We start from the raw sequence: 14,620 nt of genomic DNA, 5'->3' as shown, positions 1-14,620 counted from the left end.
TGGTAGGGCAGCATTTACTAATCCTTGTGGGATGACACTGGGTAATGAGATGTTGACACGTGCATTATGAACTCGCTTTTCTTTTTACAGAGTTGCGTGATTTTTCTTTCTTATCCCTATAAAAGGCTGCAAACTTTTTACTTCCTACTCCTCGTGCCCACTTCCAGACCTCCTCCTCTGCTCAGCAGCCAAACTGCTCCAGCAGTCTTTTTAAGAGTCAATGGCCGTTAGAAGGGAAAACCAAACAAACTTCAAAAAAGCCACTAACTTCAAACACAACTGAAGCAAATGGAAATTTCTTAAAGGAAAAATGAATGGGTGTTGCATACATTTCCACAAACAAATATGAGTAAAGGTTTTGTACCCAAATCATTCAAGTTTATTCCAGACCTCGTATTTAAGGTAAAATAGTTCCATTTTCTACACACAAGGCTCTTGGATGTGCTGCTGCTCTCAGTCTTGCCAGCTGTTTTCAGGGACTTGCCCAAAATTACCTTTGATGTTCCTGTCCTTCACCAGAAGAGTCACTGAACTAAAGCAGGCCAATATCAATGTATGGTTGCAGTAAGTGAACTTTAGAAACCAGTACAATTTCAGTGATACATACGGCCAAGGTTACAGTGAGCTGCCAACACCACAGCTGTCACGTAGTTTTACTTCCAGGATTTGAGAATTTTTCTTCCTTAAAAAACCAGTGTGAATGCACAAAAGGAAGAGAGGAACAGAACAGCGTAGCTGTAGTTTTCCCAAACATAATCACATTACAGAACATTAGGAGCTGCTGCGTGTAACCAAGCTTTTCCAAAATACATAAAGTAACATACAGTTGGATGTAATTTACATGGGAACAGACACAAGTTTGGTGAACATTTCCATGCCACACATCCTCAGAACCGTTTAGATTAAATCTACACACAAAATATGAGACCCAGAAATCAGCATTCCTTCTGGGAATACAGACACCACCAATAGCAGGCCTGAAAAGTCACCATTACATTATTATTATTATTTTGGAGAATGAGAGGGGGAAGGTAAATTTGTTCTTATGTTCCCAGCCACTTCTAGGACCTCTCTGGCACTCTGGTGCGCTACGCCCCTCACACACCCACACCCACCATGGTTCTTTTTGTTGAAACTCATGCCCTTAAGTGCTGATATTAATCTAAATTTTCTCCAGCAACTTGAACCAGAGGTCTGCTCATTCACACAGCCCCTGCTTGTGGTTAGCTCCCAGTTCCATAACGGCCCTCTGCTCACTCCTGCCATAAGGAAGGATCACAAATGCTATTTCAGGGGTTCGACACAGGTGGGACTTTGGAACATGATAAACAATAATACACACATCACATGTGGCCAAAACAAAATAAAAGCTCTTAGGGGAAAACATTTTGATCCTCTTCCTCTTTACGGATCTTAAAAATGAAATTTCATTTCAAAACTGAAAATCCAGCCTGACTCCATAGCTGCTTTCTAAGGTTCGTTGCAATAAACTATGAAATATTTCTGTGCAACTTTGTATCGTCAACTGTACTGGTAACACAAGACATGAAATTAACTAGCACTTCAATCCCTGCTTTTCATGATATATAAACTCAACATAGTACTGACTTGTACATTTAAATATTTACACGTTTGATTGCCAGCAGTCCTAGCATTTATTGCCTTAAAACTGCATGGTTACTGCATGGAAGTTCCTCGTTTTGCACAAGGAGAACAAATAAAAGGGGATATTTTCTTCATTATAAAATTTAGAATTGTTCAGTGAGAGATTCAAACATGCTGAGCAGTATTATTAGAAAGCTTGGCTGAATATTTGCTTTTTAAAATCATTTTCAAATATCGAGCAGTAATAGATGGAAAATTGCACAAGTGTGATCCTCCATTGAGGCTGGAAGAGTCTTCCCAATCTTTTATAATGGCCCAAGGAACATGAAAAGCAAGATAGGAAATGGGACAAAATGAAAAAGCAGCACTTGCTTTAACTCACTGAGGAGGAGGGCAGGCCAGGGACATCTTATTTCTCAGTTGCTTGAGCCCCAGTAAATCTCATATTGCTTTTTTTCCCCTAATTTTTTAAAGACAGGTGGTTGCTTAGGACTCTACAGCAAATCACACCATTTGCTTCATCATCTGTGCTAGGGAGCTTTAATCTCATGTACTGCAGAGGGCACGATTTTATACTGGAAGCAACGTAGAGGTTTTGGAGGGCTGGCTCTTTGTGTGTTAATCACTGCCACCAGGCTCTAGTTACACTGAGCAGAACTCGAGTGACAGCGGGAGGAACTTGAGAGACATGGGAGAGACAATTCATGTTTGTTCATTGCAAAAAAGCATTAAAAAAGAAAAAGCAATAAACCTACCACCACGTGAAGCACTTGAAAGAAGCAGCAGCACCAAAGCCTGGATACCTAACAACTGTCCTCCTTCTGTTTTTTCTGTTTAGAGCAGAACCGAGGCACCGTGGTGGGGAATCACGTCTTAGCGAAGAAGAAACCACCATTGTAACTGAAGCAGCCATGACAGACAGCCAGCAGCACTGGACTGCAGGAGACCATTCTCGTAGAACACCATTCTGCCGCTGCCTCTACGGCTTTATCATTACAAAAACCTTCTGTTTTCATTACAGTAAATCTTACACCTCACAGAACTAAAATTAAAATATTTAATATTTACATAGCATTTCCGATCCTCAATGCATTTTATAAGCATAAGCTAACCCTCACAACACCCCTGTGAGGTAGGTAGGTACCATCGCTGTTTTTACAAAGACACAGATTTAGCGACGTGCCAAAGGCCGCGGAGGACCCAGTGGAAAAACTGATACAAAATTAGAGGAGCCTGGCTCCTACTCCTGCGCTTATATTCATCAAGCTACTTCTGTAAAGAACACCCCTTCTTATGTAATTATTTAACTGAAATTACTTGAAGTGTCTTATAAAAGAAATGCTGCAATTGTCTCTCTGTAATAGTTTTCACGGATCACAAGTTAGAATTTACAATACCTTTTAAAGAATTAAATTTTAATTGGACAACTGACTACTCCAAGCAAGCTTATTTTCTAGAACTACATGGCTTAAATACAACGGGATTTACCCAGGTAAACATTGGGGTTTTACCAAGTGCAGTGCACTATCAAAGAGATGCTCCAGCTTCAAACCCCTCTCATTGAACTCGTAGGATTTGGACATGCTGAGAAAACAAGTTTCTCGTTCCTGAGGAAAACCGTGAGCCCTTTATCTCTGAACAGCGAAACACAAACTTGGGGCAATAGGATGTAGCAGATTCTTGTGGTAACTCGGCAAAGGTAGTTAAGGCATTATGTGCATGAAAGCAGAGGTGTAATGCAGTTCACTTCTCCCTGCCCACGTGTCTGTGCTTTCAAAGTCTTGAATTTCATGACCCAAGCAAATGGACATGCTTGCCAGCATCAAAATCTATAGGCTGAATAACAGAAAATTACTGTGGTAGCATTAAAAATAGCTATGATGATGGGGGAAGGGCTGGAAAAATGGGAAAGAATCTACTGGATTTCTACTCTCAGAAGAAAAACATGGGAGCAATAATCTGTTTTTGCAAAAGCAATATTATGCCTAGACAAATAACGTTTGTTACAATTACATCATGCAGCATTTGCAATTCAGTTTGACATGCCCTTTTTGGATGTTTTCTTTCAAGAAACAAGTGCCTTTTTAAAACTATTACTCCCTTCGTATGGTGAATGGAAAATCAATGCAGTGATGCTATCGCTATTTCAGAACCATTACTTGGAGCCAGCTCTCAAGGTCCACTGAAAGTAGTCCTTGGCACTGTTCTGAGGACTTGACTGAACAATACATATACACTCACAGCAACTGGATGCGGTGTTTTGTTTTTCTTGGGGTTGTGGAAGGGATATATAAGCAAAATAGTTTAGGCAGAAGTAGCCACCCAGCCAGGAGTATGAATTCAGAGAACTCATCGTTGAAAAATGTTCTGGGAATTTCATGAATGTCACTAAGTGGAGACATCTTTGCACGTGCTCTGAAAGAAAAATCAACTGGCAAGGAAAGATCCACGCTGAACAGACAAGAACAGAAGAAAAATTAAAAAGAACAGTGTTGTTCCACATAACATTAAGCACAAAAATCACACAAAGCGCTCTCTAGCACAATTTCCCTTTAACATAACATTGATTTTAAATAGATGGATAAACAAAAGTTTTAAACAATCTTCAAAACGTGTTTTTGAAAGTAAATCTTCATACTTTAACAGGTCTTGAAAGACAAACTAAGGCGTGCATCAGCACTTGTTACAATACAGCAGGCCTGAGTAGAAAAGTAATGGGTATGCACATGAATTTGTTCTGAATACTAACTCCATTTGTACTCCCAATCAGTTATAATACTTAAGACAGTGTCACAAATGTGAAGTTATATTTTTGAATATTGAAACAGCTTTAAAAAAGTGACAGTGGCACAGTTGTAGAGGAGCATCGATTATCCAGTCAGATCCAAGTAAGTTGAAGGTATTTGCCATGATCTCTTTGAAGGCATTGGCCTACGTATTTGGCATCATCTACATTGTGACAAACAAGCAGCAGCTCTTTGAGCTCCTTCTGTTCACAGGCTTTAATGCCTTCATTGTCACCCTGTGAAACACACAGGTTCAGAGAAACACCAGAAGCAGTTCCAGAAACATAGCAAAAAAACCAAGCTAATTAAAAAAGATCAATCTGCTGGGATCATTATCATTTGAGCAAGTACACAGTCAGGAGTTTTTTGGTTTTTTTTTTGAAGGAAAGCACTAGAGCTTCAGGGAAAAATTGAGCGCAACACCCCTCCTGTTGTAAAAAAATATGCAAATTATGTTAGAAATAAAATACTCATGGGGAAGGTATGTTATCTAGTAAGTTTTATGGTCACTTTTTCATGTGTAAATCTGACAAGGCCCAGCTTTCCCATAAATTAAGAGAAATGCGTAATGAAGAGATGGCTTTTTTGGCCTTGTGGGTCCTCACTTGAGAGAGGTATGGATTTAACTGAGAAATAAAGTCTTAGATCACTTATAGCACAGTATTACAGATTTGTCTTTTTAACATTCTGGCTATTGTGAGTAATTATGAGATGAACAGCTGAAGTTGAGTTGCAAACATGATGCTGTACATAGCCACACAAAGGTGTGCACTGTACATTCTACAGAAATTTAAAAAACACATGGGAAACGTTCAACAACATAATCTAGCAGAGGTCTTAAACAAAAGGGCCAACTTCTGCCTCCATGTATTTCCACTAAAACCAATTCTACTCGGCACGCAACATTTGTGTTTGCTTCAGTTTTCTCAGGCTCATGTCTGGAGACAAAACAGGCCTCCCTTTTGTGTTCGTGTGCTACTCTTCCTTGTTGGTCCACTAAACTCAGGGCACTGTTTTCTGCTGTCATAACCACTGAAGTACTGACAAAAAATGAGCAAGAGAGCAGCTGGGATGGCTCTACAGAGGCGGAGTTACATTCAGCAAAACCCAAATCCCCCACAGCACTGCACATCCCAGTTACTTTTCTTGACCAGAGTCAAGTAAGCATGGCCCTTGAGTCAAAGGTTTTGCTACCACTGTTCTAGCATAAGTGTTTTAGCTAATGCCCCAACTTTGAAAAGACTGTAAGTCAGTAATTTAGACCTTTTGAGTTGTTATTGCTTGAGCAAACAGTTCAGTGTAGAAATACATCGCAGTTGCGCGTAACCTGGACGTGAATCAAACCAATGCTGAAAGTAAAACTACCCGTGAACCTTGCATCACACTCAACTCCAAAATGACACTCGTCTGTGTGAAGGGCTGCAACAGGCACACGGCAGCTTAATGCCAACATCCTAAATCAACTCTGAAGAGTCAAATCTTGCCTTAAGTTTTGTAAGTATATGAACTTTTTTTTTTTTAAATTAAGGCAATGAAATGGCTACAGATCCTAAAGTTCATCTTAGGGGAACAAAAATATACACCTTTTTTCTTCTGAACTTTAGGCAGCAGAACATAATGTAAAAACCTGCATTACAGAAACACGCAATGTCAGGTTGATCTAGAAAAACAAAACTAAACACAAGTTAAAACACCATTCTTTTTTTCTCCCCATTGGAACACCAAACTCAAACTTTAGAGAGGAAAAAAATAAAGCTTAAAATCAGCTAAACTGTTTAGAGCTTTTTATGTATTTGCATCACACTCTAACATAATTCTGGGTAGAAAAGAAATCTGCACGTTTATCTGGACACTCATTTTAAACCAGTGGGGAAAAAGGCACTGAATTTATTTTTCATTGTGCCCATATCTGTTTGCACATATATGGAAAAAAAATTAAATTCTCATTTTCTGTTCATTCTCTCCCACACACAAGTATGACAGATTGCAGCTAACACATAATAGCAGAAGCTGATTCAAAGTTGACCTCTCCTATTCCACTGTGTTACGTATGTTCAAACTTCCAGACTCTCTAGAATCTGAGATGGCTGCAAAGAACCCAGAGACAGGTACAAGATTTAGTCAGCATTCAGCGTTTCTCAGTGCATTTTGCAGAAAGGGTCTAAATTAGGCATAGAGTTTTGTTGTTTATTTTACACAGAGAAGTCCACCAACATTTGCCATAAATTCTTCTAAACTCTTTAAGAAGGCCATCTTCTGCTTACGGTCCAGTGTAGGAGGAGTGCTGCTTGCAGTAAGCTTGTTGAAGGCATCTGCTAATCGCTGGTAGATTACTGGATCTTGTTGAGTTGATAGTAAGGTTTCAACTAGCTCTGAATATTCAGCCTGTTAAACAAATGTGAGTCTCATTAATTTTAAAATAAAAAAAAAACAAAGCCACAATATATACAACTTCTCTCGTCAGGACAAAATCCAGAATTAAGGCTGAGTCTGAAAACCCTCAGTAGTGTCTCCCCACCAGTTTCACCAACTGGCGTACCAGGAACAGCTATGGACTCGTGGCCTCTCACCTTTCTCTAAACCAGATAAAGACTTTGAACCAGAAGAGGTCGAAACTTTAAGCACTCCCTTCAAAGTTCTTTCTGGCTCTTAGCATATGCTCAGTTCTATGAACTGGGCTTCTCTTCCTTCACAGGTGCCTCACATTCAGCATGCCATTTCCCTCCACAGTTTTCCCTCTCTCTGGATTTCCTTCCCTGGGATGGGATTCCTAAGAGTTTCCCCACTTGGACAGCAACAGAAGACGAAGAAGCACATTAAACATGATCAGGACAGTGAAGGGAAGGCTGAAGGTTTTAAGAACAGCAAACTGACTGCTGTTCAGGGAGTAACAGGCTCCTGGCTCTTTTTGTCTAACACGCTCATGTGTCCCTTTACGTGGGATGAGTGCTGCTAACCAGATAGAAGATTCATATGGAAAAGTGGCTTAAGAACACCTCTGTCAAAAGCTTGTCAATCTGGCAAGAAGGGCTTTCAAGAGCATGTTGGGAGACAGTGGTAACAACTTGTAGATAAGTGGGGATGGTGATCAGCAGCACTAAGAATGTGAGGCAGTAATGGATCTAAGAGTGTTCATCAAGAAGGATAAAACAGGCTGAAGGAGGCAAACCTCAAATGTCTAAGAAGAAATACATTCAGCCTTGGAAACAAACAGTAAGAAAAGATGCAGAACTGCAAGATCACTGCAGAAACTTAGAGGTGGTGGCACAGCTGATATAACTGGAATGCTCTAATGGACAGAGAGGTTCTTTGGACAGAGAAGAGCACAGAAGGTTGCTGTTTATGTGAAAGAAGGAAATTAAGGATGCTGTCTTATGGACAAGGCGACAGTTTAGCTGAGTGCTCGTGGGTCAGAGTAAAGAGGCAGTAAAGATGATGACATGGTGCGAGTTATTACAAGTCACTTAAACAGGTGAATAGAGGACCAAGTCATCTTTAAGCAACTTGAGAAGAATCTGGATCACAGACTTTTAGGAGATAATCTCCCTGACACCTGCATGCCAGATTGGCCAAACAGGTGCAACGTTTTTCTGCATTTGCTACTCACAGACAAGGAAGTACTAGTCAGGGAGGTGATACTTAATGACAGCCTCGGCTGCGCAGATGGTGAAATAGTGGAGTTCAGCATCCTTAAGAGAGTGAGGGCAGGAGAAGAGTACTGACCCTGCACATCCTGAAGCAGATTTCAACTTATTCAGGAGACTGGTGGATGAGATCCTGTGGAATGCAGCTCTCCACCAAAGCTGACAGGTTTGTTATTTCAAGGCCAGCCACTCTATTGCCTTTGAAGGACTGCGGAGACTGGGTAAACACTGATGGCTGTATGAAATGTGTCCATCTTGAAAGGATTGTGTTTAATGGTTCATATCCACGTGGAAGCCAGTTTTAATACTGCCCAGGGGCCTTATACTGGGGTGTCCAGAATTGTAGTAGAAACAGACCAACTCCCTGCAACTATACAGACTGGGAAATGAAAGCTTGAGAAGCAGTTCTGCTGAATAAAGAATCAGAGGGTTTCAGTGGAGCTACTAAAGTGTTAGCAGCACACTGGACTGTTTATTATTTGTCTTTACAGAGAGCTCCCACTGCATTACACATGGAATACTGTGTCCAGCCTTGGATTCCCCATTGTTGAAGAACAGTGACTGATCTAGGGGGCCACCAAGATAGTCAGGCAGGTGCTGAAAGTACATTTGTTTTAAAGACAATAAAGATTTCAATAGGCTGCTCGGAGGCTCTGCACCACCCACCTTGGAGGTTTTGAAGACACGGTTGGAAAAAGTCCTGAATAAGCCAATCTGACTTTAGTATTTAGCCAATTTCAAGCAAGAAGTTGGACTAGAGACCTCCTGAATGATGCTACAGTTTGCCAAATGCACAGCAATTAACCATTCTCCATCAAAAAGTGAGTGGTTTTCAGAGTTCTGAAGTGTTTATATCATACCTGATGCAAACACACTAATGTGTAGAATGCTTCACCTGCTGCAGTTGTCATTTCTGTATTGTGCTTCTGAAGTACCAGCATATCAAAGACCATCTGAAATCACAAAACAGAAGCAGAGGAAGAATGAAGTTCCTCAAGTTTTAAAGTCTCCCACAACTCACAGAAAGACAAAGAAGGAATAGATTAATAAGAATAATTTTAAAAAATTAAGTGGAAAATTTAGAGAAAAGGCAGATAGCCATGTTAACATGATGAATACAGTTATTTAAGGTGTTTCCCATACTCTTAGCTTAGCTGATGTAAACTCTTAATGAGAAGTCTCTAGAAATCTGAATGTCAGATTGATAAGAAAACATTAAGCAAAACTGATCTACTGACATCGAGAGTCCAGAACACAAGTACCCCAATCACTTTGTTCCTGATTATCAATGAGCTACCAGCTGGCTGCTATCTGCTAACCTGGAAATTCAATGAAATACAGTGAATGGTCCTTCAAGGAAACTGCCAAGAAGAAAAAGCAAAACTTATTGGGTACATTGAATAAATGACAGCATTTACCTTTCTTTGCTGTACCCAATTATGCTCTTGTTTTGGTATTCTAACTCTACCTTCATTTCACACAATTCTGGAAGCTTTGTGACACACTTAGCAGTAAATTTAACTGCTGAAACTATTGAGATTCATTCAAGAACTCATGTACAGAGCACAGATAAGTTATAAATTGCATTCTGAAGTATTCAGATCTTTTGTTGAATGGTGAAAAGTCATTTTCCTCTCTGTGTTCCTACTCTTCTTTGTAATACAGTCAGTGCTCCTGATCCTCTACGCTCTTCTTCAACTGCAAGTTCTGTCTTACTCTTGTGCATGATGGTCATTAATGCAGTCTGATAGTATCACTATTTGGCCTCTTGAAACTACTTGTATGCAAAAAAAAAAACCCACCACCACCACCAAAAAAAAAAAACAACTACAACACAACAACAAAAAGCCCACAAAGTAACACGAAACAGTTGTTCTTACCTTAAGAAAGTGCCTTGTTGCTAGAAAGAGGGCTGAATCTGTTTCTTGTGCTTTTGCACACTGTTCTGCTAGCGGTGTTACAGCCTCCAGACAGAGCTGGCAAACCTCAGAACTCATTCTGGTAACAAGCATTAAAGAATCAACACCAGATTTCAGTGAAATCGTAACAAAACTTCCCAGAGCTGTCATTAGAAAACACTTCAATGCTTATATATTCCGAGTTATCTTTTTATTATAAAGCCGTTAATAAAATAATACAATAAAAAATATAAAAAAAGGGAAAAGGGGAACTCCATCTTTGTTGCTTTCCTTTATTAGCTGCACACCCTGAAGTACCATAACCCTCTCTGACATAACACTTTCAGAAAGAGGCCCTGATGGTCAAGCTCATCTGTGTCTGACACGTGCCACAGATTAGTGAAAATGGTACTCCTGTTGTAAGAGGGAGAGCCCATTGGCAACCTGACAGGAAATGCTCTGGAGCCAGCCCAGGAAACAGCAGCAGTGTTTTCTATTACCAGCTGAGAAACTAATTCAGGAACAGCTTTGGGATGCCAGCTGAAGGCTTATGAAGTTACACACTCTGAAGTGAAGTAATGGAGGAGGGCAGGAATGGCTGCCAGAAAAAACTTACACGTTAAACCACTTAAACACTGCATTCAAGCAACACGAGTCAGGAAATTCAGCTAATACTGGAATCTCAATAGACACTACCATGAAATTCTCAGTCACTAGGAGGCACAGAAGAGGAGTTGTTTATGGATATAGAATTGTAGGTACAGAAATTGATAGGAAAAGAAACAATGCAAAGAAAAAGAATCAAGACTTAACAGGTCCTTATAAAAGCAGCTCAGACTTTTAAACACTCTCAAGCCCTACGAAGGATACGATGACATCCCTAACTCCAGTGAGTACATTAGGCTCTTAAAGAGGTCCTCTGGAAGTTGTGGAATTTTCTCAGGGAATATCTCACAGATGAAAGTGATTAGTTTGTAATATTGATTACACAGCGATGGAAACTGTCAAAAGAAAAACAAGATCATTTCAGAATCATGTAGCATTATCCTGGCATTACTGCCAGCTGTACAAATACAAAAGTCTGATGCTTCGCACTGAAAAAAGACAATTATAGGCAACAACTTCAGTTATCAGTGGCTACAACTATACTAGCAAAAAGCAGGGTGCAATAAAAGCAGACTGCTACAAGTTCAAGTTGATGGCAGCTGTCCAGTATCTACTCCACACAAAGTTACAGAGTTTTACTTCCACGTGAGCAAGTCTAGCCCTGAGGGAAGAAAGCCTCTCAGCAGTTGGAGTACAAGCAGGCTGCTCTGAGGGCACGTCCTTTGCCTTGATTTCATCTATAATGCATGCAGCTCTCACGCTCAGTAGGTGCCACTGGATGAGAACCAAAGCATGTCAAGAGGAGACAACTGAGGTACATTTCAAAATTGTTCCTCTGATTTGGAGTAAATATTAGCACAGTGCAACCCAATGAAGTAGCACCAGTCAGTTGTTCCATATTTTACTGTTGTACCGGGCAAGCAGTACTGCAAAAATAACTATAGAGTTGCTGTTTGCTCCTGGACTTTTTTCATGCTTCCCATCACATTCCTGACACTATCAGAAAAAGGATTCCACAAGCCACATTTCCAGGCTGGCTAACTGATGACCTGCACAGAAAAAAGACTTGTGTGTCTGGAAGGCCTAAACATTTTTTTGGCTTTAAATACTTCTTTTTGACCAGTATCTAGAATTAAAAGACAGTTATTTGCATTTTAAAAAGCCTAGAAAATTCAACTTAAGCAGAATGCAATTTAGAATCCATGTCTGGTGATTCACTACTATAAAGCTTTCATATTCTAGCAGTTGCATGTAAAAGCAAATTTACCTTCAGCAGATCCTGAGACATTAGAGGCAGAACTAGATTAACCCCATATAAGACAACATCTGCAGCTGATACAGTTCTGTTTGTAGCTTGCCCAGGCTCATGTCCTCTAAATACTTCATCTGTAGCAAAGACAAAAACATGTTTTACAGAAGAGAAAGACTAAGTATACTGAAGGAGGAGTCACATTACTTTAATAAAGACATTCTCAGTGATAGGTCTATTACCCTCTTCCCAAACAAAAACACGAGGCACTGTTTTAAAATAGAAATGTAGTGAGTAGAGGCTGCCACATCACTCTATATTTATATTCACAAGGACTAGGCATTTCATAATCACGTGTACCAGATGACATACTAAGCCAGAACACTTCAGATACTTTGAGAGTTCCCTTCCATTACAGAATCTTACATTTGTTTCTAATGATATCTGCCTCATACTTGCATAAATACACTGAGCAAAATATTACAAGCATTTCTATGCTTTCTCTAAATTTCTATATAGTGTACGTTAATAATTTATATGAATTTTATAAACACAAAGATAAATAAATTGGGCAAGTTACTGAAGCAAACTCTGTAATACAGAATTTGACAAGTTCCTCTACTTCCTGTTATGATCCATATTTCCCAGCAACTGGAAGTGACCTCACTTTTGTAATTCTTGCGTTGTTAGCAGCAATTGTCAATGCATTTGATATCTGGGTATTATATTAAGGTAGTATTCACAGTCCTTAGTTTCACAGTATTTTTTTCAGAATACTTTCAGTGCATCTAACATCCAATGTCAGACTCAAATAGAATGTATTAATAAGCATTGAGTCGTCTATTCAGTGGACAAAGTCTACATCTGGTCTTGCATTTTTGTGTTGCGCATACATGACAGAACAAGGCAGATGCACAGACTTTTCACTTTACCTTGACTGAACACATGCCCCATGTTTAACACAAATTATAGCTCAGCAATTACCAAGTACTCCATACCTGTATCACTGAAATCAATGAATTCTTTCGATAGAAGATTAGTGAGAAGCTCCATAATAAGAAGGAGATCCTGGTACTGGTCTTCTTCTGCTGTAACATCTATCCGTTGTCGACCTAGATTATTCTTTGAATACACCTGGAGCAGAGTTAGGCAGGCCTCATACAAATTCATGGCTTTGGCCTATAAAACATTGTTAGGTAACAGTCAGAAAACTTCTACGTGCCAAAAGTGACACACTTTGTTTTAAGACAGTACTACGTGATCAGTGATACCTCAAGAATCAAATTTCATTTATATAATCCATTTTTGTAATAACTGCATAAAAAATCATAATAACGAGAATACTTAGAGCCATATATCTATGTGCTGTTGACAAAAGCATTACAACACTACTTTTATCAATTCAATCTTAGAAAAAAAAGTGACGTGGGATAGGCTGCCCTATCTCTCGAATCTCACCAACTGGAATTAAAATTACAGACAAAGGGACATGCTTTGGCTATCAAAGTTTGGAGCCATCATACACTGTGCAGACCCAGTTTGAGGTAGGCTTCTCCTAGACACAACATCAAAATTAGCCAACAGTACTGCAGTACAAGGGCACTGCACTGACTCGTTTTATCCCATACTCAGTAACCACTTGCTTAGGACCAAAGCAGTATCTCTATGGCATGCACAGACAGTAGTACTGCCATTGTGCTAGACAAGACTTCAGAGAAGTATGAGATGGTTAAATCAGCACTCAATGCGGTCTCCACTCTTGCCCTTCATGCCTACTAAGACTATTGATGATTGATAGTTACACAATTTTTTCTATAAAAACAGTCTAGATGCCCTGCTTTTAATCTTTGAGAATGTATATCTTTAAACAAAGGAATTCCTCATGCAGACATGACCATAAAGCATTTCCATTTCTTTCTGTATAAAGAGAATAGTGATGTGACCACACAGGGTTTCTTTCCGTACAAAACATAAAAATAATTGCACTATTTCTCATGAGGGATAGCAACATCCACACACGAGTACACACAGACACACTTCCCCCTCTTGGCTTATTTACCTCTCCAAGATAGCAAATTTGTTTATGTGCAACTTCAACAAAGACTTCTATTATGAGATTAACAGTCTCTGGAGTGTTTTTGTACACTTCCATCAATCCAATGCAATTATTAAGGAAGTCCATTAAGAAATTGAAGAGAATTGCTACGTTGTCGATCTGAGTAGCCTCAGCAATGCCACAGAGCGCTTCCAATGTAGCTGTGATTTCCTGTTTCACCTCCTCCTCCTGGCAGATCTGCTGAAAGTTTTCTTGGTTTATCACATTTAAGAAACGCTGCTGAAGTGGTTGAAGAACCTGAAAATGTTTCAGAAAAGTCACAGTAAGATAAGCATGTTGTTACATGAACAAAATTTGAGATTTCAGTAATTTAGCAAGCTCATGGGTTGCTTTTATCACAGCAGTACAAGAATCAGTTACTTCCAGTTTGCAATTATATTCTTTTCTGTCTCATCAGCATTGTCTGAAGTGACAGTGATCAGTGATTCTCACTATTCACCACCCCCTGCAGGTCAGTTTCACAATGAGTACCTCCATAAATATTTAACATTACTTTGTCATGTTTAAACAAGTAAGGACTTTGAGTGACAGCATTTGATGCTTTTCCAGATTCAATACTGGCAACAACAAAACTGTTACAGGTCAGTGCTGAAAGCACCGATTAATAATTATGTTCACCATTATCTTCGTCACATTACAATCTCTCTTACAATCAGCCAGTGTGACTGCAGCTGTAACAAAACCAATTTGAATCAACTTGGAGATTTCCATAAAAT

At 39.5% G+C, this 14,620-nt stretch overlaps 1 protein-coding gene across 1 annotated transcript in view; it reads right to left on the bottom strand.

The window, feature by feature from the left end:
• Positions 1-356: 356 nt before the first annotated feature.
• The window catches only part of XPO4 (exportin 4), a 77,509-nt gene continuing 63,245 nt past the window's right edge, over positions 357-14,620 (bottom strand). Inside the window, exons 17-23 of the mRNA XM_085216192.1 lie at positions 13,848-14,141; positions 12,787-12,967; positions 11,807-11,925; positions 10,804-10,934; positions 9,916-10,033; positions 8,896-8,988; positions 357-6,776 (exon numbers count right to left, since the gene is read on the bottom strand). Of these exons, the coding sequence (XP_085072318.1) occupies positions 6,579-6,776; positions 8,896-8,988; positions 9,916-10,033; positions 10,804-10,934; positions 11,807-11,925; positions 12,787-12,967; positions 13,848-14,141 (1,134 nt within the window). The 3' untranslated portion in view covers positions 357-6,578. The remainder of the gene's footprint in view (positions 6,777-8,895; positions 8,989-9,915; positions 10,034-10,803; positions 10,935-11,806; positions 11,926-12,786; positions 12,968-13,847; positions 14,142-14,620) is intronic.

This window comes from Meleagris gallopavo, chromosome 1 (genome assembly GCF_905368555.1).
Source record: "Meleagris gallopavo chromosome 1, MGAL_WU_HG_1.1, whole genome shotgun sequence".
NCBI lineage: Eukaryota > Metazoa > Chordata > Aves > Galliformes > Phasianidae > Meleagris > Meleagris gallopavo.
Note: the sequence above shows the minus strand (reverse complement) of the source record. Positions and strands in the feature narration are given on the sequence as shown.